Genomic DNA, 24,328 nt, shown 5'->3' on the forward strand with positions numbered 1-24,328 from the left:
GCTTGAAAAGCTCTTGTGATTTCTCACATAAAAACATATACCATTTATGTCATGGAACAGGATTCTCTTGGTGGTAATGCCAAAACAGCCATAATTGTAAATGTTCATCCCGGATCCAGGTGTTTTGGGGAAACCCTGTCAACACTTAATTTTGCTCAAAGAGCCAAGCTGATTAAAAACAAGGTAAGATACTTCAATGTATTTAGTAAATTAGAAAAAGACTTAAGTTTAAAATATACAGTTTATGATTGCCCTAATATTACTCTTTTGGGGGGAAGTTCTGGGGATTGAATCCAGGGCCTTATGCATACAGAGGCAAGCACTCTACCAACTGAGCTATATATATATCCCCAGCTCCTTCCCTAAATTACGGTTAATTGTTATCTATTTCTCTGTGAAAGCTTATCTTAACTATACGTAAGATTTCTATTTCCTTGTTTTCTTTTTTTTTCTTTTTTTTTCTTTGGTGTTACTGGTGATTAAACCCAGGGTCTCACAGCTGCTAGGCAAGCATTCTACCACTGAGCTATACATACTTCCAGCCCTTCCATTTTATTTTCTGTAGCCATTCAAGACCTAGGATAGATCTTATGGTTGTTAATTGTTTTGCTAGTTTTTTCTTTATGTAAAGTTTTCCTTTGTAATTGGGATACAGACTAAATTTATTTGCCTAAACAATGATAGCAGAGCTGATGCGTACAAAGGTGAAAGTATGCTATGAAAGAAATTTGTAACATTGATAAAGTTGGTCTTTCAAGTTGTCTCTATTTCCAGGGAGTCTGCATTTCATTTTATATACAAGAAGCTTCTTTAATGTTGGTATTACATGTAGGGTCAGAAATCTTTTCTTGTAAGAGTCAAGTAGGGCTGGGGATGTGGCTCAAGTGGTAACGCGCTTGCCTGGCATGCATGAGGAACTGGGTTCGATCCTCAGCACCACATAAAGTAAAAATAAAGATATATTAAAAAAATGATGCTCCTTAAAAAAACAGGTAGTCACTATTTGATGCTTTTGGACCACATAAACTCTGTTCCAACTACTCATCTCTGCCTGTCTCTGCCTTTGTAGTGAGAAAACAGCCATAGACAGTGTATTAGCAAACGGGAGCAGCCAAACTCCAGTATAGCTTCATCTGCAGAAGATAGTGGACTGTATTTTGCCCACAAACAACACTTTGCCTTCTGCAGATCATTAAAGACCAAGAAGTCCCCCACTTATTTTGGAGAAGTTGAAGATCTCTTCGGTTTTAGAAAAAAATAGTTGTCTCTAAATTGGTAGATTAATTTTATTTCTCCTTCAAGGGTGAAACTGTTCATGCTAAACTCCCAAGAAGATTCCCTGATTATCTGATCGTGGTTAGTCTAAAGTGGTTTGTGTTTCTCCTTCTCCCAGCTAGATCAGAAGAGTACAGATATAGTCCTTTGTTATATTTCTTTGGATTATGACTCCATACTAATATGAATATTAGCAATATGAAGAGGAAAAACAATTAGAGCTTTCTGGCCTTATCTCTTGGGACTTCTAGAAGTCTGGAGAAAATAGAACTGCAGTGATAATTGAAATTATGGTGTCATTGATGTGATGATGATGTCAAAAGTACCTCATAATGAGGCTGGCCATAAGAGTCAGGCACAACTGGAAATGGCTTCTTAACACACACAAAACAACAAAACTAGGAGCTCTATACTAGTCTCTATCAATGGTAAGTCCCCTGACCTTCCTACCAGTGGAGAGTGCTAGGGCATCTGCTACTTATTTAAGAATGAACCATTTAAATCTTTCTGAGTGAGTGGGCTCTTCCTACATCAAGAGCAGAGGGAACTGTGGGGCTGGCAGAGAGTTTTTCCTCACTGAGGTATTGGGCATTTCACAACTGAGTCCTTTGACCTGGTTGGTACTCAGTTGTTGGTACTTATCAATCACCCTGTTGCTTTTGTGAGCCTTTTCTAAAAATATATAATTTTTTAATTAACAAAAATTATTTTTGTGGCAGTTCTAGGTCCACAGCAAAATTGAACAGAAAGTACAGAAACATCCCATATACTCCCTGTCCCCGCACATGTAACACCTTCCTCACTATTAACATCCTATGTCACAGTGGTGTATTTGTTTGTGAACATTTTTAACTTTTTATTTTTATTTTTGGTTGTAAATGGATATGATACCTTTATTATATTTATTTTTGTGTGGTGCTGAGGATCGAACCCAGTGCCTCACACATGCAAGGCAAGTGCTTTACCACTGAGCCACAACCGCAGCCCCCATTTTTAACTTCTTAGTGTGTGTCTTAAACAAGAATTTCTTTAAGAAAACGAAGATACTGGGCTGGGGATGTAGCACAGTTGTAGGGTGCTTCCTCAGCATGCACGAGGCCCTGGGTTCGATCCCTGGTAACACATACACACACAGGTAGAAAAGAAAGATATCATTTAGTGTGTTGAAAACGCAAAATGGAACTGTGAAACCAACTCTTCCTTTCAGGAGGGCTGTTAAAAAATACAGGGTGGGATTCCTCTGGAGAGGCTTGCTTCTGCCAAGCCAAGGGAGCTTGGGCCAGCCCTGGGGGTCATCATTGCACTTACAGGCTAGGTTTCTTTTTTGTTTTCTTTTTTTCTACCTTTATTTTATTCATTTATTTGTATGTAGCGCTGAGGATAGAACCTAGGGTCTTGCACCAACAAGACGAGTGCTCTACCGCTGAGCCACAACCCCAGCCCCACAGGCTAGGTTTCTTCTTCATAGGGAGCTAGGATGGTGGGGTGGGATGGGGTGAGTAGGGGATGGCACCAATTGAGGTGTTTGCTTTTCTCCACTGGGGAAGGGGGTGAAGTCTGTCCTCTTCAGGGGGAAGGAAGTATTAGGGAACACTCAGGTCTGAAGGATGATCCAGACAGAGACCGGGGCTGGTCAAAGAGTAATACCTAAGTGGGAGTCTGGCGGGGGGAGTGGTGAGGGAGAAGAGAGCCTGGCTGGTGCTGGTCCATCTCCAGCTCGAGGTATAAAGGCACAGAGAAGGAAGTTTCCTTCCCACTCTAGGACACTTTGATTCTGGTGGCCTTTTGATCATTCATGAAATGGAAGCACAGTTTTGTTGGCTGTTTTTCACTCCATACCAAAAAAAATGCAAACTCAGGACTGTACAACTGAAAAGAGCGATCTCTTAATTCTTGAACAGGCAGTGGTAAATGAAGACACGCAAGGAAATGTGAGCCAGCTCCAAGCTGAAGTGAAGAGGCTCAAAGAACAACTGGCCCAGCTTACTTCCGGGCAGACACTTCCAGAAAGCCTTCTGACTAGAGGTAGAACGAACACAGCAGGACCATCCTGGGAAAGACAAGTGTGAATATTAGTTCAAGAGCCCCCTGCTGCTAGATAGGCTTCCCAGAAGTTCCCACGACTATCTCCTCTGTTCATTTAGCCCTTTCTATTTATATCACTTCCGTAGGAGCATAGTACCCTGTAACCAGACACAGGAGCCAAAGACACTGAGTTCTGTGAGATGCAGGGAGAAGGAATTAAGATAATTTTGAATGATTCATCCTTAATAATTGCTAAAAGGAGAGACTGATTTCATTTAGGTCACTTCCAGTATTCTGTCATAGGATCTACATAATATTCTACATGTTTATTAAGTACAGTAGGAGGCACTTTTCTCCAAAGTATAGTTACTAGAAAGTGAATTCATTTGAAATCTATAAACGAGGGAAAATTAAATCCCAGCAGGCACACTGCACCCTGGTACTCCCCCCCAATTTTTTTAGATCCATTTCTATTTCTACATATCACACACTATATATTTTGACTAAATAAAGAAAAGCTCGTTTTTTTCAAAAAACAGCTAATATATTGAGTAGTTTTAATTTGAATTTCATGATCCAGTGACAACAGTCTCGTTCTATTAGTTGAGAATATTCAATCAAAGACTGTTAAACTCATCTTTTGGTTTTAAAAATTTGAGAATTTTTTTTTTCTTTTGTCAATTATAGATAAAGAAAAGACTGATTACATGAAGTATTTCCAGGAGGCAATGGTATTCTTTAAGAAATCTGAACAGGAAAAGAAGGTAGGAAACTGAATTAGGATAAAAGGGATTTAAGTTATTTCAGGCTTTCACAATGTGGTTTTTATTGCCCTACAATAAAATGAGTAGCACCAGATTAATAAAGAAAGTAAATGAAGGCTGTGAAAATCTACTTTTGCCTTTAGGATTAAATTTAAATTTAGTATTTGTTTCTGAGTTTATGAAAATTTAGGAAGACTGACTTATTTTTTGTGATTAACCAAACAACGAATGTCTTTAAGTCTCTGGTAGAAAGAATTACCCAATTAGAAGATCTCACCCTCAAAAAGGAAAAATTTATTCAATCGAATAAAATGATTGTGAAATTCCGAGAGGATCAAATCATGCGGCTAGAGAAGCTCCACAAGGAATCCCGGGGAAGTTTTCTGCCTGAGGAACAGTGTCGCTTACTCTCAGAATTAAGGGATGAGATCCAGACTCTCCGAGAACAAGTGAGTCCATAGTGTGTGTGTGTGTGTGTGTGTGTGTGTGTGTGTGTGTGTGTGTATCTTTAAGAATAAAGGAAGTTCAAAGCAAATATAAGTTTGTCACCAAATACTTGTTCTTTAATACAGTGGAAATTGTTTTAAATGAATTCAACTGGTTGTATGATTTCATAATTCATTTTCCTCCCTTTCCCAGAATAGTTACACTAAAAGAGAAAGAAGGCTTCGTAGTGATATTGCCATATAGCACTCAATGCTAGCCGACCAAGTAGATTTTCACCCTGTGGGTCATTGTGGTTATCTGAATCAGTAGTCTCTTTAGAGTTGAGCCTTTTGATATTTAGTTCTTTTTCCCCTTTCCCTCAGGAGGTCACAAAGACATCTAGTTTTGAAAACAAAAACAAACAAACAAAAAAAAACCCACAGTAATCTGTTATCAACTCTGTGTCACTTTCCAGAGGGTTTTTTTGTGTGTGTATGATATTGGGTTTGGGACCCAGGGCCTTAGGCGAGCACCCTACCACTGAGCTGTGTCTCCAGCCCTTTTCATTTTTTTATTTCGAGTCAGGGTCTCAGTAAATTGCCCAGGCTGACCTCAAACTTGTGATCCCCCTGCCTTAGCCTTCTGGATTGCTGGATTTACAGGGTGTGCCCCTGCACCTGGCCACTCACCAGGGTTTTCAATGCATGGGCATTTTTACTTTCATATATGTTTCTGTCCTTTGCCTCTTTCAGTTAATGTATCTTGGTCAACAGAAAGTCTCTTTATTTTTTCTGGTGTGTTGATTTAACCATTTTCTTTTGTGGAAGAGTCTGCCACATTGTATACTCCCGGCTGTATCTCCCTAGGTGCACAGGTGAGAGTTTTAAGAAACTTAGCACAAATAGAAGAGTAGGTGATGCATATCTCAGTGTGATCACAAATGCCAAGTTGCTTTCCACAATGATTGCATTAGAGTACAACCAATATTGCATCAGTGTTCCTTAGGTTTCTAATGGCTTTTCAGAAAGACTAGTTTAGTAAGGAAATGTTTAAATATTTAATGTGTGATTCTTCTGTGTGACAGATAGAGCACCACCCTGGAGTCGCAAAATATGCTATGGAAAATCATTCCCTCAGGGAAGAGAATAGAAGACTGAGATTATTAGAGCCTGTGAAAAGAGCCCAAGAAATGGATGCCCAGACCATTGCAAAACTAGAGAAAGCTTTCTCTGAAATATCTGGCATAGAGAAAAACAACAAATGTAAGAAATTATAGTTGTAAGAAGGGGCTATTTTTATTTGTTTTGGTAGTGAAGATGGAACCCTGGTTTGTCCTATCACTGAGAAACATCCCTAGTCCTTTTCTATTTTTTATTTTGAGACAGGGCCTTACTATGTTGCTTAGGACCTCTCTGAGTTGCTGAGGCTGTCCTCAACCTTGGGGTCCTCTTGCCTCAGCCTCTTGAGTTGCTGAGATTACAGGTGTGTGCCACCATTCCCAGCTTTAAGAGGCTGTGTTGATTTAACCATTGGTGGTGGGGGGGCAGGCAAGGGTAGCAGGAATTGAACTCAGGGGCACTCAACCTCTGAGCCACATCCCCAGCCCTATTCTATATTTTATTTAGAGACAGGGTCTCACTGAGTTGCTTAGTACCTCTCTTTTGCTGAGGCTGGCTTTGAACTCGAGATCCTCCTGCCTCAACCTTACGAGCCTGGTATTACAGGCATGTGCCACTCTGCCTCGTTCAAGAAGCTGTTTTAAAGAGCATTTGTAGTGCCTTACAGTGAGGATCTTCATTTTTAGCTTCAGACCTGATATGCCAATTTGTTTTATAACTTTATTTATTTACTTATTTTTATGTGGTGCTGAGGATCCAACCCAGTGCCTCACACATGCCAGATGAGTGCGCTACCAATGAGCCACAAACTCAGCCCCTGCAAATTTTTTTATTCACATACTTATTCTTTAATGTTATAAAAATAAATTTACTAAATTTTTTTTCCTCAAAGATGATAGTAATTTACATAGATTACTAGACATAGCAAGGAAACACCCATTGTATTTATCTTGTTTTACTGATAAAAGTAAAAACTATTTGGATATCACTTAATTTTTATTCAATAGAATTTTCCAGTTTAAAGTATTTGAAATTATATAGTTACAATTTCAAATAGTTGAAATGTTTGTCAGTCTGGCTAAAGTTTATACAGTGTAGGCGGGTGTCACATTCATGATCCACTAAACAGTGGTTTGGTCCTGATATTGTGGTAACAATGAATGTATTATGAGTGACACATTATTCCCAGGAGTTTACTTGTACTCTGAAAAGTGGTTTAGTTGGTATTAAATCTGACTTACAGGTTTGGCAGCTCTTGGTGTTAATATCCTGGAATTTGATAATAAAGTTTATTTGCCCCTTTAGAATTGGTATTTTCATGGTCTTTTATCACACTCAGCCTCCACCTTCCTTTTTTTTAGGTTGAGGAAATTCTAATCTTTCCTTCTGCATTCATGTAGAAGTTTATCTCCTTGCTTTTTATCTTTCTTTTGGGCTGGGGATTGAACACAGGACTCCATGAATGATAAGTGTGCACTGCCACTGAGCTACATCCCCAGCTCTTTCTCCTTGTTTTCTAAATTTTCCTTTCCTAAGCTGCCTTCTATTCCTTTATAACTTAAGAGAAGAAGATTCACAGTATTTGAGTTGTAGAGAGACTTAAAATCTTAGATGTAAAGTTAAGTTTTTGGTTTTGTTTCAGCTAATTTTCCCTACAAGGCTCTGTATTTGGTTGGCGATTTGGGCCTCAGTGGAATCTTAACTTACACATTTGATAGATACTAATGGTAATTTCTGGGACCTTATAAGCAGCTACCATTCTGCAAGCAACTGTTTTTAAAAATATTTATTTTTTAGTTGTAGTTGGACACAATACCTTTATTTTATTTATTTTTTATGTGATGCTGAGGATTGAACCCAGGGTCTCCCATGTGCTATGCGAGAGCTCTACCGCTCTACCACAACCCCAGCCCCTGCAAACAACTTTTATATTTTTCTCTGCTGGAGCTCAGTGTACTCTCTAATCAGTTTTCTAAGCAAATTTTGAAAATTAACATATTCTACCTAGTATATGATACCAAGTTCTTTCAGCTTGCTGCTCTTGCTATTCATTTTCTTTTCTAAATAATGCATTGACCGTTCAGACAAGCTGCTAGCACTAATTCCTGCAAGTTCAACATGTGATTCTCTTTCCAGTGTTAACATGATGCATGTCAGTCATCATTAGCTCTTTTCCTTCATGGAAAAGGTGTTGTCTTAGCTGTGCTTCTCCACCCTGTGGACCTCTCTGCTACTTGAATATGTCTTCTCCTAATTCTTTTAGACACTGTTGCATCCTGTATTTCCTGCAGAGATATAGACTCATCTTTGAGGGCCCACCTCCCAACCCATTTCTTATTTATCCTCTTTATGCCTCAAAATTGGTATGTGGCCGAGTACTTAGCAAATGTGTTTTGTTATGTTTGTCTTTCAAAGACCAAGATTGTTTCTTTATTATCAGGTCAGCAAGGCTTTTCTCCCAAAGCTCCAAAAGAACTATGTTCATTCGCAAACACTGAGAAATTAAAAGCACAACTCCTGCAAATTCAGACAGAGCTGAATAATTCAAAGCAAGAATATGAAGAATTCAAAGAACTAACTCGGTAAAGTGTGACTACACATGTGTGCTTGTGTGTTCTAGTGTTGATTTGTGGTAATGTTAATATTCACAATTTAAATGGGCATTTTACTTTAAATATTAAATTCTTATTTATTAGCATCTAACTCGTTTTGACACAAAGAAAAAGGGCTTTTTTGTCTTATGGTGTATCTAATGAACTAAATGATATAAATGTTTAAGCAATATGTTGTCAATTGAACTTGCTGAGTAAATTCTTTATTTTGTAATTCTTTATTTTGAATCAAGATTTTTAAAAGTTCTGGGTTTATTAATATTCTTGATGCTCATTGTATAAAAGAAAAACAAGACAATTCACTTTGATATAAATTAAGACTAATCTTATCCTAAATTATAAAGAACAATTTGCTTTTAAAATGACATCATATATGTTTCATCATCATCATGGACTATTTAGGCCCTTGAATTTGAGCTCTACTATTTAGTAGTTGAGTTCTTTGAACATTTTTGAGTCTCTGAGTATATTACCCAGCTAGAAAATGAAGGTAATGATCCTACGAGAGTATTTTTGATTTAGAGAGATAAAGGTATGTGAATGTATAAACTATAAAGTACTTTACAAGTGTTTGACTTGCTTATTACCTGAAGTACTGTTTTACAATATCTATTAGGAAAAGGCAGCTAGAACTGGAATCAGAGCTTCAGGCTTTGCAAAAAGCAAACCTTAATCTTGAAAGCCTTTTGGACGCAACAAAAGCCTGCAAGCGGCAAGAAGTTTCTCAACTGAATAAAATTCATGCTGAAACACTTAAGGTAGGTTATCCGAAGCAGCGGTCCTGGGTTAAGTTAGTTCTTATCTCTTTTGTAGTCTTTTTTTTTTTTAAAGATGGACACAATATCTTTATTTCATTTTATTTATTTTTATTTGGTGCTGAGGATCGAACCCAGTGCCTCATATGCGCAAGGCAAGGCTTTGCCACTGAGATATAAGCCCAGCCCCTCTTTTGTATTCATAATGGAGAGAGTCTACATGGTCTATCTCCAGACATAGGTGGCATCCTTCACAGAGGTTAACCCCAGGGTCACACTGACTGGTGTTCTTATGTATACCTCCAGTAGTAGGGCCAGGGAGCAAAGAATACAACATTTGGAATCAAATTCTCACCAGCCATTAACCTTAGGCAGGGTTTTCTAACTTCTTAGCCCCACCTTTCTTTCCTCTGAACTGAGGATGAAGGGTTTTTAGAGTAGTAACATTATTGATAAAGAGCCTAGTCCTCTAGATCTCAATAATTGGCAGCCATTGCTGTAATGTAATGTGTGCAAAGAGCACTAAACTAGGAGAATATGTTCATAAAGTACTCATATAATTATCACACATAATACTTAGAAATAATGGGGGGAGGGGTCCTCTAATAATTTCTCCTCATAAAAGAAAAAATGTGCAAGCATCTGACTAAGGAATTTGTCGGGGAGGATTATATAAAGAAAGTAAAAGTTTGAGACAGTGATACTGTTGATGCGAATGTTAGCTTAACATATTTTACAGTTTGTCCCAGGTCAGAAGGGGAAAAAGAACTTTGCCATTTTTGTTTTTTTGCTTTTTTATAGCTTTTGGTTTGTTTGGGTAGCTGCAAAAGAATCCATTATATGGATATATCATGATTCATTTAACGTACAAAATCCTATTTTCTTTAAAAAGTTAGAATTTTATCTTTGCTTTTAAAAAAAAAAAATGACCTACAACCTAAGCTGGGTTGTAGCTTAATGGTAGAGTACTTGCCTCGAATGTGTGAGGTACTGGGTTTGATCCTCAGCACCACATAAAAATAAATAAATAAATAGATTGTGTTCATCTATAACTAAAACAAAAAAAATTTTTAAAAATGACCTTTGAATTCTTTGCAGGAAATAAAATATTAAAGAATATTGTCAATTGTTTTAAAATCCTTGGTGGCTCCTTAGCACAGTAGAATTGTTGAGGGAAGAGTGGCATAGCAATTCAGATCTTTGGTTGTTGTTTATTTTAAATCAAATGTATTCATAATGAATACATTCTTATGAATTTATGAATACATTCTCATGGCTTAAAAGTACAAGTTAATGTTAAAAGTTCTTTTGGAGCACCATTGCCAGTCTAGTTCCAATCTGGTCCTTTATCCCATACTCCTGGAGTTAATTTAATCCTTTTTCTTGGTGTCTGTACAGCAAATATGCATGGACTGAGAAAATATGTAGAGTTTTATAGTTTGTTTATTTTGCTATTAAAAAAAATTGAAGTCAATTTGCATATGTTATTCTACAATATGCTTTAGTTAAGTAAGTCCAACATATGCCTTGGATCTTTCTATATTAACTGGTACCCAGAGTGCTACCTCACTTTAAATCTACACTTCCATGTTTTGGATGACTCATGACTCTAGGTGGTTTCCAAGGGCACACATTCTCTGGGACTGAAGAAAAGGTTGTGTTAGAAATGAGCCAGATCTGCTGGAGCTGCCTCTGGGGTAGCACCAATTGCCTCCTGATAGAAGAACACCATCCCACTAATGGACATCATCAGGCTCTTTAATTCTTACAATCTCATGCATGAAAATCAGGATCTTTTTAAGGTTTTAGTTCCCACTTTACTTCTAGTGAGGATGAATGTCTTTTCATATGTTCATGTTCATTTGTATTATCCTTCTCTGTAGGGGAAAAAAAAGCCCATTTTCTATTGTAGTTTATCTTTTTCTTGGAATTTGTTGGCATTTTTATATATTCATCTTTTGTTTCTTACATACATTGTCAATATATTTGGCCATGGTATTGTCTTTCATCTTTGCATGTGATATTTTTGTTATATGGTAGTTTTTCATTTTTGATGTAGCCAGGCTTATTGACCTTTTATCTTTTTTTTTACATTGAGATCTTTGTATACCTTTTATATTTTATTTTTGAATGGTAGAAAGATTTAACTTTTTAAAAAATCCATGTTTTTCTCACTAATTTGAAATCTCTACACATAAATCATTCTGTTTGTGGACTTTGTATGTTTTTCCAATTTTTTGACTATAACATGCTAAATTACTGTTTTAGTAATCATACCCTGTTTATAATGTGACTTTATATTGAATGGGAAGTGTGTCTTGTACATTTATTCTTTATACAAAGTTGGATATCAATTTACCAAGTTTCATTTTTTAAAACCTTATTAGAATTTTGCTTGGAACTGTATTGAATTGATAGAATTATTTCTATTTAGGGCTGGGGTTGTGGCTCAGTGGTAGAGCACTTGCCTGGCATGTGTGAGGCCCTAGGTTCCATCCTTAGCATCGCATATAAATAAATAAAATAAAAGATCCATTGACAACTAAAAAATATTTTTAAAAATTACTTCTATTTAGTCATGTCTTCTGTTTCTTCAGGGACACTTTTTCCTTTCTTTTGAATAGATTTCATTTTTTTTCTTAATACTAGAGATTGAAGCTGGGTACACTCGATCACTCAACTGTATTTCTAGCCCTTCTTATTTTTTCATCTTGAGATAGGGTCTCACTAACTTATCCAGCCTGGCCTTGAACCTGTGAACTTCCTGCATTAACCTCTGAGTAGCTGGAATTACAGGCTTTAATTTTTATCTTCTCTCTTCATAAAATTACTAAATATGCTATTTTTTTCATGTGTGCTAATTTTGTTTTCCATTATCATTTTTTTTTCAGATTATAACTACACCAACCAAGGCTTATCAACTTCGTTCTCGATTAGTACCAAAATTAAGCCCTGAAATGGGGAGCTTTGTGTGTAATTCTAGCATATTAGATAATGATATATTAAATGAACCAGTTCCACCTGAGATGAATGAACAAGCTTTTGAGGCCATTTCTGAAGAGCTTAAAAAAGTGCAGGTAATGTTCTAGGTTTTAAAAAGGTAAATAATTAGACATTCAGTTAAGTAATTTTCTTTGTCTATCATTTTAACTCCCTGAAATCTGTAGTGTTAAGTGTGAGTGTATAAAGGGCACTAGCTTAGAAATCAGTCTACTCTTGTTCTTTTAATTCATTTTGCAGTCTTCAGAAAATCATTCTCTATTCTCCATGGACTTTGATTCCCTTGTGTAAAATGACCATAATTGCTAGCTTCAAGTTTCAAAACTGGTTTATGTTGCTTATCTGCTAAAGAAAGTTTAGATATTTGACACAGAATTTTAGTATAAATCAAATTTTAGACAGCTTTTCATATATTTGTAATAACTTGTGAAATTTGATTATTTCAGAATTCTGGTTTGATAATTTAAAAAAATTCTGTTCAGTAAAACTTGGAGTGGACCAGATCACCTTGAATCCCAGTAATTTGATCCTTCCAAGCCATTGAGGTCTTCCTACTGAAGTGCCCCCCCCACCCATGCATCTCTGAGGAAGCTTTTAGCAGTCTCAAGATGCCTCTAGGTTTTAATTCTAATCCCTTGTGTTCTTTGGGTTTAAATTATCTACTTTGATGGACCACACAAGAGTAATTCTGAAACATCAGAAATTGTCAGAATAGGCTTTTGAAGTTTTCTGGCTTCAAACAGACCTTTGCTATCTTTATTCCTATGGGGTTTTAAGCTTGTTCACTTTTGATTTCTTTTCTCTTTAATTAAAAAGAAATGGTGATGGTATGTGAATTCCATTAAAAGAGTTTTAATGGACTGAAATTTGTGTATTGCAGGAACAAATGAATGCTCTTCAAGTCAAGCTAGATGAGGAAGAGCATAAAAACCTGAAGCTTCAGCAGCATATTGACAAACTGGAGCATCATTCGGCACAAATGCAGGAGGTGAGCCCAGGAGCTTGGCCTCAGTCAGTGTGTGAAACAAGCACTCAAAGTAGAGCATTATGGGACAAAAATGCCCTCACAGATCCTTGATCAACTTTAACTTTGAAGACTACTCTGGCCTTAAGGCAGATGTTGACATTGTCTGAATTTGTCAGTTCCATTCTGTTTGTTGAGAAGAAAACAAGATGGCCCATCCACATTCTTACACTCTGTTTCTCTTCACTGTGATTCCTGGAATAGCCAGATTTTTTCTTGTCAGAGACCTTAAAAAATTAAACTTAAAAAACAGCCTTAGCAGGGTACAGTGGTGCACACCTATAATCCCAGGGACTCAGGAGGCTGAGGCAGGAGGATAGTAAATTTAAACTCAGCCTCAGCAACTTAGAGAGGCCCTAAGTAACTCAGCAGGACCCTGCTCTAATAAAATATAAAAAGGGGCTGGGGATGTGGCTTGGTAATAAAGCATCTTTGGGTTCAATCCCCAGTAAAAAAACAGCATCCCCCTTAAAAAAACAGCCTTTGCTGAGCATGGTGGCACACTCCTGTACTTCCAGTGATTTGGGAGTCGGGCAGGAGTTTCACAAGTTTGAGGCCAGCCTCTGCAATTTAGTGAGACCCTGTCTCAATATGAAAATTAATGTTCTGAGATGTACCTCAATAATAATACACCCCTACTACTTTGTATATTTCTATAATCCCAACTACTTAGGAGGCTGAGGCAAGAGGATTGCAAGTTCAAGGCCAGCCTGAGCAAATCTCAAAATAAAAATCAGAAGGGCTGGGGATATAGCATATGGTAAAGTGTCCCTAGGTTTGATCCCTAGTATCAAAATAATACAAAATAAAAATAAAGTCTCAGGATATATCTGAGTGGCAGAGTGCTTGCCTAGCATGCACGAGATGGGGTTCAATCCCTAATACTAGGGGGGGATTAAAAAAAAAAAAAAGAAACAAACTGATGATTTAAACTGTCTTACCCCACCAGTATTCCTTTTCCAGTAAACATATCTCTTTCCCAAAGCTTTTCTCATCAGAAAGAACTGATTGGACCAAACAGCAAGAAGAGCGTGTCTCACAGTTGAATGTCCTTGAAAAGCTGCTTCAAGAGACTCAGACTGAGAATGATTGTAAGTTTGAACAGTTAGGAGTTTTGTGACCTGAAGGAATACTGTAACCTCAGCGTCTTTTTACTCATTTAAATAAATGTCGTCCTGTGTTTTGGGGTTGGATTGTTTTATTGTTAGACATACTTGAGTTTACATGACAGTGGTGACGATAATATATTATAAAAAGAAATTTTTATTACTTTTGATAAACAAATGACAAAGATGTTTGCTTAGCATCTTAATTAAACTGCTTTGAAAATGAAGTATCTTCAATTTATAATATGAGTGTTTTAATATTGACAAAGCATTATTTTTTAAATTTTGGGAGCATCATTTGAATTCCCAGTTTTTTCACTCATTTCTTATTTCTCCCTTTATCAGAGTTTATACAGTAGTTTACAGTAGAGCTAACACAGCAGCAACAAAAATAGCTATTCTGTTGTTTGTTTTTTAATTTAAAAAATTACCTAATTGATATTACAGTTGGAGTTTCCCTGGAAGACCAGAGGTGTTTAGCCCATATTGAAAAATTCTGGTATATCACCAAAAGATTTGATAACTATAACAATAACTAAGATAAAGTCACTTGAAATTTGTTAGGCCTCATGATGTTTCTTTCTTAAGAGTTTTGATGCACATTTTACAGGAGAAATCTAGAAAAGTCAAGTGACCTGTAAGTGAGGGAGAGATGTTAACTCTTCTTCTTTAACTAGAAATGTAGGAAGAGCTATGCAGTAGGGAGAAGATGAAACAGAAATCTCAGATCTCTTGGGTACCACCACTTGGTTCAATATCTGTCCTTAATGGTATCAAATTTATTCGTGTACTTTATAAAAGATATTTGTGATGAAACCTGTTGAGGACTTGTTTTGTTTTTTAGTTTTAAAAAGTGAGGTGCGTGACCTGCGAGTAGTTCTTCATTCTGCTGACAAGGAGCTTTCTTCAGTAAAACTGGAGTATAGTTCATTCAAAAAGAGTCAGGAAAAAGAATTCAACGAGCTTTCTGAAAGACACGTGCATGTACAGCTTCAGCTGGGCCACGTCAGGTAGAGTTGTTGTGTGATGGTTTCAAGGTGCCTGCTTGGTTGTGACTCAGGATTATGTGACGTGCAGGTGGTATAAACCCAATTCAAACTGCTTCAACAAAGCAGTCATTTTTAGTAATTTATTGGGGCTGGGGATGTGGCTCAAGTGGTAGTGCGCTGACCTGGCATGCGTGCGGCCTGGGTTCGATTCTCAGCACCACATACAAACAAAGATGTTGTGTCCACTGAAAACTAAAAAATAAATATTAAAAAATTCTCTCTCTCTCTCTCTTTAAAAAAAAAAAAAAAAATTAAGGCTTTTACCTTCTAGAAAACCAGTTCAGACCACAGAAAGACCTTAACCCAAAGTGTAATGGATAATAAATTAATAATAAATGTCATAAATTCACCATAACCTTATAGTGGTGAGAAAATCTTAAAAAAAAAAAAAATTAGTAATTTATTATAGCTGCACACCTTTTCTTACACCTGGCATTTGTTTTAACCTCTGAATCACTGAGTCTAATGTTGGCTTTATTACAAAACTTATCAGAGTGGGCCTACATCAAAAATGTAAAGAATACATAATATTTAGGTTTTTAAATTTACCTTTAAAGTATTAAATATGTCCTGGCTTTTTAAATATACTGGACACAATTTATTCTTTCTCACTTATTGGACTGCTTATTTTCTAATGTAACACTTGGGTGCTGTGTGGCCTCTGAATGAGTCAGCACAACAGTAGTGTTGTTTCTTGAATTATTTCGCTTACTTGATATATACTGTTTACACCACAAACATACATATTTATGTATGTGTGTGTGTTCATTAGGTTTATGTAAGTTGGCAGTGGTTTGTTGATAGAATAAATTTAAGTGCAGATAATCTGACTCATAAAAATATTGAATGCTTATGTTTACCATTGCAAAATGTTTTCCTGGTAAAGATTAGAACATGAAAAGCTTCTTGAGAGCCAAGCTTGCCTACAAGATTCCTATGACAACTTACAGGAAGTAATGAGATTTGAAATTGACCAACTTTCAAAAAATCTCCAAAACTGCAAAAAAGAAAATGAAACTCTGAAATCTGATCTCAATGTAAGTGACAAAGGGTATTGGTAATGGGTGAGTGTGACCTAGGACTGTGGCTGTTCTGTTGTGTGAAAGGCAAGGACAGTCCTGACTCCCTCCCGCTCTTTCCCTAGACCAGCCTCAGTGCCTGCCACGTGGAAGGTATGCCACATATTTGTTGGCTACACATTGCTTATAGCAGTGTCTTCAAATCTAATGTTAAGTTTGTCTTTTAGAACTTGATGGAGCTTTTTGAGGCAGAAAAAGAACGCAACAACAAATTATCATTACAATTTGAAGAGGATAAAGAAAACAGTTCTAAGTGAGTGCTGACACTATCACATTCTTTGTCTTGTTTGTTTTTGTTTTCTTGCTAATACCCTGCAAAGAGTTATTTTCAGCTGGGGATGTGGCTCAGTGGTGGAGCACTTTTGTATAGCCTGTGTGAGGCCCTGAGTTCCATCGCCAGTACCACAAAAAAAGAAAAAGACAAAAAACTTTTTCTTTTAAAGTTTGCCGAAATGAATATCAGATGCTTTTGTTAATTGGCTATATAAAGAAACTTAGCAATAGCTATCTATGGTGCTTTTAAATGAATTGAGACAGGCAGTAATCAGAACTTAAGAGTCTTTTGTAAGTCACAGTATATATAACTTCCAGCTGTTCCATTTATTATTGGGAGGTGGGGACTGATTTTTATTTCTGTTTCTACTGTACTTTTTCTAGGTGTTCTTTTTTCTTTCTGGTCCCTTACCAGGAATGCTGTTGTCTATCTTCTCTCTCTCGAAGTTCTTTTCCTTGATAGCCTTTAGTCAGACTCTTGGGCTTAGCCAGTAGTCTCATGATCACTTTAAGGAAGAGTTGTTTCTTCAATCAATACTTATAGAGTTCTTATTATGATATAGAATCTCCATGCTTTGGTATACAGTGGTAAATGTAGAGCTTATATCTAGATAGGAGATAAGCTGTTAACATATTCTCACTCATGCAAACATTTAGTGATATTCATTAAGCCAGGCCCTATTCTGGTAAATGCCACAATGTATAGAGTAAAACAGTGAAACCAAATATCCCTGTCCTACTGAACTTTAACATAGAAGAGACAAGTAATTAACAAATATGCATGTTATGTTGAGGAGTTCAAAACACTCTGAAGAAAATAGTCATGAAACAAAATTGGACTCTTGTTAACTAGCCATTGAAATGGTTCAACTTTCTGACTTCTACTGGAATATACTGACAAAGCCAAGGTGTGTTTAATAAACTTCAATTGTATTGCATTTAATCTCTTCCAAACTAACAGACTCAGTTCCTGTTTACATTGAATGGAATGGGTTAAAATGTAATTCTTCTCTTTCAGAGAAATCTTAAAAGTTCTTGAGGCTGTACGTCAGGAGAAACAAAAAGAGATGGCCAAGTGTGAAGAGCAGGTAAATTTCCTGTTATTCTGACTCTAGAATTTGAAGTTTGAACCTGATATGTGAATAAGTTTATTATAAAAACTATTTCAGCTTTAAGTGTTGGAAATCAGTTAATTTTTTTAGCTCTTAATTTTCTCACTCCTAAATAGCTGTCATCATAGGTCATTATTTGTCCTCCTGGTGGAGAACCCTCAGTATCATTGCCTTTCAACACAGTTGATCATTTTGAAGTATTACTCTTATTTATAGACTCTATAGTTGAAAAGCAGGAATCAGCTTGGTTGGTTGGTTAGTATTTTAATGTATGTGTGGTCATGATTTAATTCTTTTTTTAAGTATTTGTTTTTCTCTGTAGATGGCAAAAGTACAGAAATTAGAAGAGAGTTTGCTTGTTACAGAAAAAGTGATCGATTCTCTGGAAAAGTCTAGAGAGTCTGACAAGGTAGGTGGAGTTTATAAAGCTGACTTGACATTCCACCTTCAGGGAAGGTGGAAGCTTCCATTTCCATGTTCGTATTTGCACACTCCAGTGCAGATACATCTCTGCTTTGGTTGACAAGGGTGCTTACAGAATGCTTCTTCCAATTAAGTTAATTATCAAGTAATTTCAAGAGGAAACTGTTCTGTTGCTTTGAAAAGAGAGTGTGTTTGTAAAACACATTCTGCCCTTTTAAGTAGGATGCTGATATAATTGTGCCCCTTTCTCATGATACAAATTCTCAAAACCCTTCATGCTGACTTTATCTAGAATAATAAAAATAACATGTTTCTCCAAGTATAAAAATCAGGTATAAATTGAATACAGTGATATACCCCTGAAATTCTAGCTGCTTGAGAAGTTGAGGCAATAGGATCCTGAGCTTGAGGCTAGCCTAGGCAACAAAGAAAGATCCCCATCTCAAAAACAAAAACACAAGCCTTAATAACATAGACCTAGAAAAATCCTTATTTCTCTAACTCTTATTCATTTATAAAACCGAAACAATTAAAGTAGAATAAAGCCAGTAAATATAAATTGATATTAATAATGGAGTGTGATATGATATTTTGCTAAAATAAAATTGACTTCTTATGTTGCCATTAGGAACGATAAATGGTTTATCACTATAAAATGATGTCCTTAACATCAATGGGTATGAAGATACTGTTTCTATCCTCATCAGGAAGTTGTAGCTGAACTCATGAACCAGATCCAGGAACTAAGAACATCAATCTGTGAGAAAACAGAAACTATAGACACCCTGAAACAAGAACTGAAGGACATAAACGTAAGTTCAGTCACCAAAAAAGATAGGAAATTTGTGCATGAGACACACTTCATAGACTACTCAAAGGGTTAACAAACGTTGAAGATTCTGGGATCAAGTAAATTTGGAAATACAAATTGAAGTTCAGTGAATTACTGTGTTTGCTTGCTTGCAAAGCCTTTATTGTGCAGCATGCATATCTTTGGGAGGCAACACAATCGGTAGCATTTCCCACACTTCACTGTCCTGGAACAATGTTCTCCGTGCACCACTTGGGAATTGCTAATACAAACCAGATAAGAACAAACGGGGTGTTAACTGAGACAGTGAAAGCTAAGGTGGTGCTCCTTAGTTGCTTCCAGGAAAAAATAACACATTTTAATGAAGTTCAGAGACATTAATCATGGAGAAAATTGGTTTGTTTCCCCAGTATTAGACTTAAAGTAACTACTTCTTTCTTCTTCATGTATCTAAATTGAATGATGATGCTTCCTCCTCAGCTTGGGTCAAGGTGAAGGTTTTGTCCCCCTTTGGGTTCCAAGAGGAGCTTGCCACACTCCATGTTTTTCCAAAGGTAGTCTCCTGATGAAGATGACAAAACCAGATGTGTTTTCACTGATCTGTGGGACTTTCCTACTTCTCTTTGCCACATGCATCAATTCTTCCATTCCTTTACTAACAAGTATTGTTGAACTAACTTGTTAATCTGGTCATCACCATACAGCTCTTAAATTATTTTAATCTACAAATAAACAGCTAATAAAGCAGACAGATTTTGAATCATGATTTTCTTTTCTGCAGTGCAAATACAACTCTGCTTTGGTTGACAAAGAAGAGAGCAAAGCATTGATCAAGAGACAGGAAGTGGATATTCAGGATCTGAAAGAAACTCTTAGGCTGAGAATACTCTCTGAGGACATTGAGGTAGATGTTAACACAGCACTTTATTTGTCTTCTTACTTGTCGATATGTATATTTTTGCATGGAGGTTTTTTAATAAAAAAATAGAAGGATTTTTTAATGATTTTCTCATGGGAAGTTGGACGATTCAGAGATAACACTAAAATTGTTGTTTTGGGTAGTTGATCTGTTTTCATTCATTTGTGATGATACCCTGGTAAGTTCCTAAACTGGCTTCCTCATGTAAGAAATGCAGAGTGGAATCGGCATTTACTTGGACACAGTGGGAGAAGTGGGAGCAAAGGAAAGACTGGCTAACAGTTTGATTTCAGGGTGGCCTCTTACATTTTAGCTAAAGTAGGTTTTAGTTTTGTTGTTGTTCTTTTTAAAAATTAAGTGGTACTAGCCAGGCATGGTGGCTTACACCTGTAATCCTAGTGATTCAATAGGCTGAGGCAGAAATATTATGAGTTTAAAGCCAGACTCAGTAATTTAGTAAGACCCTGTCTCAGAATTTAAAAATAAACAAACAAATAAATCAATAGGACTGAGAATGAAGCTCAGTGGTAAAACACCCACCCAGTGTTACCAGTTTCTTATGTATTCTTCCAGAGATTTTAGATTAATCCTAAATACTTTCACATAGATGGTAATCTGCCATGTATATTGTTCTTCATTTGCTTTAGAAATAAGGTTTTCTCATAATGGCGATGGGGTAGGGGGCATGGAGGAATGAAGGAACTTTAGATAGGGAAAGGGGGTAGGAATGATGGTGGAATGAGTTAGACATCATTACCCTAAGTACATCTATGAAGACAGGAATGGTGTGAAAATACTTTGTGTGTACAATCAGTGACTTGAAAAATTGTGCTCTATACGTGTAATATGAAATGAATTGCATTCTGCCATTGTGTATAACAAATTAGAATAAATAAATAATTTAATTTTTAAAAAATGAAACTCTTTGGGGAAAAAAAAGAAATAAGGTTTTCTTGGAAAAATGTGCTAACCAATGAAATAACTTCAACAAATACTTATTGGATCTACCTATTGTACAACCTATATCTGGTCTGGCATTTGGGAATGGAAGAATGATTAAAACATTGTTACATAGGCATTGTAGCTTAAGTGTATTACTGTGTAATAAATTACTTAAAGCACAGAAAAGGGAGGGAGGGAAGTAATTCTGCCTGGGGAAATTCCAAAGAACTTTCCAAAAGAGGTAATATTTGTACAAGACTTTGCCCAGGCTGTCCTTGAACTTGGCAGTCCTGCCTCAGCCTCTTGAGTTACTAGGATTACAAACATGCTCCACTGTGCCTGGCTAAGTGTTTGTAAAAATAGCTTTACTGTACATCAGCAATTCACAAAAACATAGTATATCAAAATCTTAGGGAGAAGGTTTAGCAAGTATCAAGGACAAAACTTGCTGAGACTTGGATAAACCTGTAGGAGACTTGCAGAGGAAGGTACATTAATCTTTATAAAAATAGAAATTTATGTATTCTAGTTCAAATCTCAATTTTTAAAAATTTGACAAGAAGATTTTAAAATTCCTTTAAATAAATACACAGAATTTCTCAACAAAATGTAGAAAAATAATAATGCAGAGAGATTTGTGAACTACACGTAATAATGTCTCAGTGTTGGACTGATGTCAGATCTTTGCAACAATTTGGAACATGCACAGTTAGACCACCATGAAGGGGAAGGAATTTAGTGTAATGGTAAAAGGGATATTTCACAACAGTGAAGAGAACATGGGTTGTCAATAAATATTAGGAAAAGACCCACTTGAAAAGATAAGATTAGATTCTTACCAATGCAAGTTCTTAGATTAAACAAATGGTATTACAAAAGTGTTAGAAAATACAAAGACATGATGAATCCCGAAGATTGTTTTTAAAAGTGGCCCTTTGAAAAAAATCTTGGTACTATGGTTAGAAACCAAAAAGGGAATATTATATAAGTTAAAGACAAAAATAAGACTGAAGAATAGATCGGGGGAAGCTACAACTGATGACATCGGGTCATCAGCTGAATACATAGGTGAGCTCTTACAAGTCACAAGAAGGGACAGAACATCCCTGGTTGGAGGGAAGCAGATGCAAAAAGGTACATGGGCATCCCCCATAAAAAGGAATGTAGCAGCACACAAACCTCTTTGGATCGAAGAAGTGCAAATTAAAATATGTTGTAAAGTGTAAGCCTCAAGGAAGATGTGCAGAAGGGGATGATTTTGTAGACATTTGGAGGTATTGAGGACCAGCCTTTAGAGAGATAATCTGGTAATAATGTACCTTAAGTCTTTTGTGTATACTTTGAGTTTGTACTTCTAGAAAATTACCCTAAAGAAGTAAATCTAGATATGAGAAAAAAGTACATTTAATACTGAAAAATTTAAGTTAACCAAAATATTCAGTGATGGGTTAAACTGTGATGTATCTGTATGAAAAGGAGCCCATCCAAAGAAAATTATATAAGAAAAGAGTGAGTAGATGGGAAAATGTTTGTAATATATATCAAGGGTTTTTTTTTTGTTGTTGTTGTTGTTGTTAAAAAGCAGATGAATACATACCTGCATAGATTTGGAAAGGAAGTATAAGCAGATTCTTCACAGTTTGATAGTGATTACATGTACTGCATACATAAAGAATTATGTGTGCAACCTATAGGACTTCCAATTTTCTCTTACTTTCCGTCACCTTACATTCTGAAATTGATAACCTGTGAAATGGTGAACTTCCAAGCCTCTACCCAACTGACTTGGTGGTAGGGTATTGTGATAGCTATTTACCTGTTAGTATATAAAGTCTAGAATCAATTAGTGAGACATCAGGTAAGCTCTATACCTCAAGTCCTCCCCAGGAAAGAGAGAACTTTAAGATCCTAAGGGTTGGGGGGGAGTGCAGTTCAACCTCCACTGACATATCGCTATGCATTTACTGTGTAATACTTTTCTGTATAAGCCTGTTCACCTAAATATCAATTGATTGGTTTATCTTGGAATGGATTAAACTAGCACATAAAGAAAAAAAAGACTTTTTTTTTTTTTTTTTTTTTTTACATTAAAAAAAATCAACTTTTAAAAAATTAGTAGTGACTTGTGAACCTTTATTGGAATATAAGTTCTTTTCTTTATGGGAATTTTGTCCCCTAACAGAGGGATATGCTCTGTGAAGATCTGGCTCATGCCACTGAGCAGCTGAACATGCTCACAGAGGCTTCGAAAAAACACTCAGAGCTGCTGCAGTCAGCCCAGGAAGAACTGACCAAGAAGGACGCCCTGATCCAGGAACTTCAGCACGAGGTAAGCTGCACAGTGGTGTCACTCAAGAAGGTGTCAGGCAGAATCCACAGTGGAGGTTGTCGGATATTCCTGCCTTGGCTGGTTTCTCCGCACACAAAAGGTGAAGACTGAGGAGAGTGTAGGTGATCTGGCGTTTGCACTGTGGATTGTGGATTTGGGTTTGCTCCCTTGAATTGACACTTGCATGGCCATATCCTTCCCTGCTCTGGGTCCTTGGCACATGGCCACAACTTCTAACCACTGTGATGAGGGTACAGCTGACCATCATTGTTTGGCCACTATTGTTGTTTCACATTTTGTATTTTTCTAAAATGAACCTTTTATTATAAAATTTAGAAAGTAAAAACCAGGGCAAATAATGGGAGCAAAGGAGATCATTGGGTTTACTGTATTTATGTGGGTTTGTCTTTGCATCCTCTGTTCTGTACCATTGGTCTACAAGTCTATTTTGGTGCCAATACTTGCCATTTTTGTTATTATAGCTCTGTAGTATAGTTTAAGGTCTGGTATAGTGATGCCACCTCCTTCACTCTCTAAGAAACATTTTTATTATTATATTTTATTTCCATAGTATTATGGATTGAACACAAGGATACTCTTATTTTATTTTTTGAGACTCATTAAGTTGCCCAGACTGACTCAAACTTGCCCCCTGCCTGAGCTTCCCTAGTTGGTGGGATTATAGGCATGCATGTCTTTTTTTTTTTTTTAAATTGGGGTTGAACCTAGGAGTACTTTACCACAGAGTTACATTGCCAATCCTTTTTATATTTTATCTTGAGACAAGGTCTCACTCAGTTGCTTAGGGCCTTGCTAAAGTGCTAAGGCTGGCCTCGAACTTGGGATCCCCCTACCTCAGCCTCCTGAGTCACTGAGATTATAGGCATGCCATCACACCCAGCAAGAAATGTCTTTTTTAAATTGATAGATACAATGTATATTTTTGTGGTACAATGTGATCTTATACAAACACACATTATGGGATGATTTAGTCAAATTAATTGACTTTTTTTATTATATTCACATTTCATTGCAGTAGATCTCAAAAACTTGTTTTTCCTGTACACCTGAAACTTTGTACCCCTTAACCAACATGACCAATTTAACTTCCTCTGGTAACCACTATTCTCTACTTCTATGAGTTTGGCTTTTTTAGATTCCACACTTAAGTGAGATCACGTGTGTTTGGCTTTCTGCCTCTGGCTTATTTCAGTTAGCACAGCACCTTCCAGTTTTATCCATGCTGTTATTGCAGATGACTGAATCTGCTTCTTTTTAAGGCCGAA

General features: G+C 36.5%; 1 protein-coding gene across 1 annotated transcript in view; it reads left to right on the forward strand.

The window, feature by feature from the left end:
* The window catches only part of Kif15 (kinesin family member 15), a 55,069-nt gene that overhangs the window by 20,971 nt on the left and 9,770 nt on the right, over nucleotides 1–24,328 (forward strand). Inside the window, exons 10-27 of the mRNA XM_076844427.2 lie at nucleotides 61–183; nucleotides 3,177–3,300; nucleotides 3,988–4,064; nucleotides 4,304–4,513; nucleotides 5,575–5,752; nucleotides 8,049–8,190; nucleotides 8,837–8,978; nucleotides 11,867–12,052; nucleotides 12,856–12,963; nucleotides 13,985–14,090; nucleotides 14,950–15,115; nucleotides 16,041–16,191; nucleotides 16,401–16,486; nucleotides 17,525–17,594; nucleotides 17,941–18,027; nucleotides 18,749–18,853; nucleotides 19,634–19,756; nucleotides 22,896–23,042. Coding sequence (XP_076700542.1) covers nucleotides 61–183; nucleotides 3,177–3,300; nucleotides 3,988–4,064; nucleotides 4,304–4,513; nucleotides 5,575–5,752; nucleotides 8,049–8,190; nucleotides 8,837–8,978; nucleotides 11,867–12,052; nucleotides 12,856–12,963; nucleotides 13,985–14,090; nucleotides 14,950–15,115; nucleotides 16,041–16,191; nucleotides 16,401–16,486; nucleotides 17,525–17,594; nucleotides 17,941–18,027; nucleotides 18,749–18,853; nucleotides 19,634–19,756; nucleotides 22,896–23,042 — 2,331 coding nt within the window. The remainder of the gene's footprint in view (nucleotides 1–60; nucleotides 184–3,176; nucleotides 3,301–3,987; nucleotides 4,065–4,303; nucleotides 4,514–5,574; nucleotides 5,753–8,048; nucleotides 8,191–8,836; nucleotides 8,979–11,866; nucleotides 12,053–12,855; nucleotides 12,964–13,984; nucleotides 14,091–14,949; nucleotides 15,116–16,040; nucleotides 16,192–16,400; nucleotides 16,487–17,524; nucleotides 17,595–17,940; nucleotides 18,028–18,748; nucleotides 18,854–19,633; nucleotides 19,757–22,895; nucleotides 23,043–24,328) is intronic.

The sequence above is a fragment of the Callospermophilus lateralis genome, chromosome 1 (genome assembly GCF_048772815.1).
Source record: "Callospermophilus lateralis isolate mCalLat2 chromosome 1, mCalLat2.hap1, whole genome shotgun sequence".
NCBI classification, from domain to species: domain Eukaryota; kingdom Metazoa; phylum Chordata; class Mammalia; order Rodentia; family Sciuridae; genus Callospermophilus; species Callospermophilus lateralis.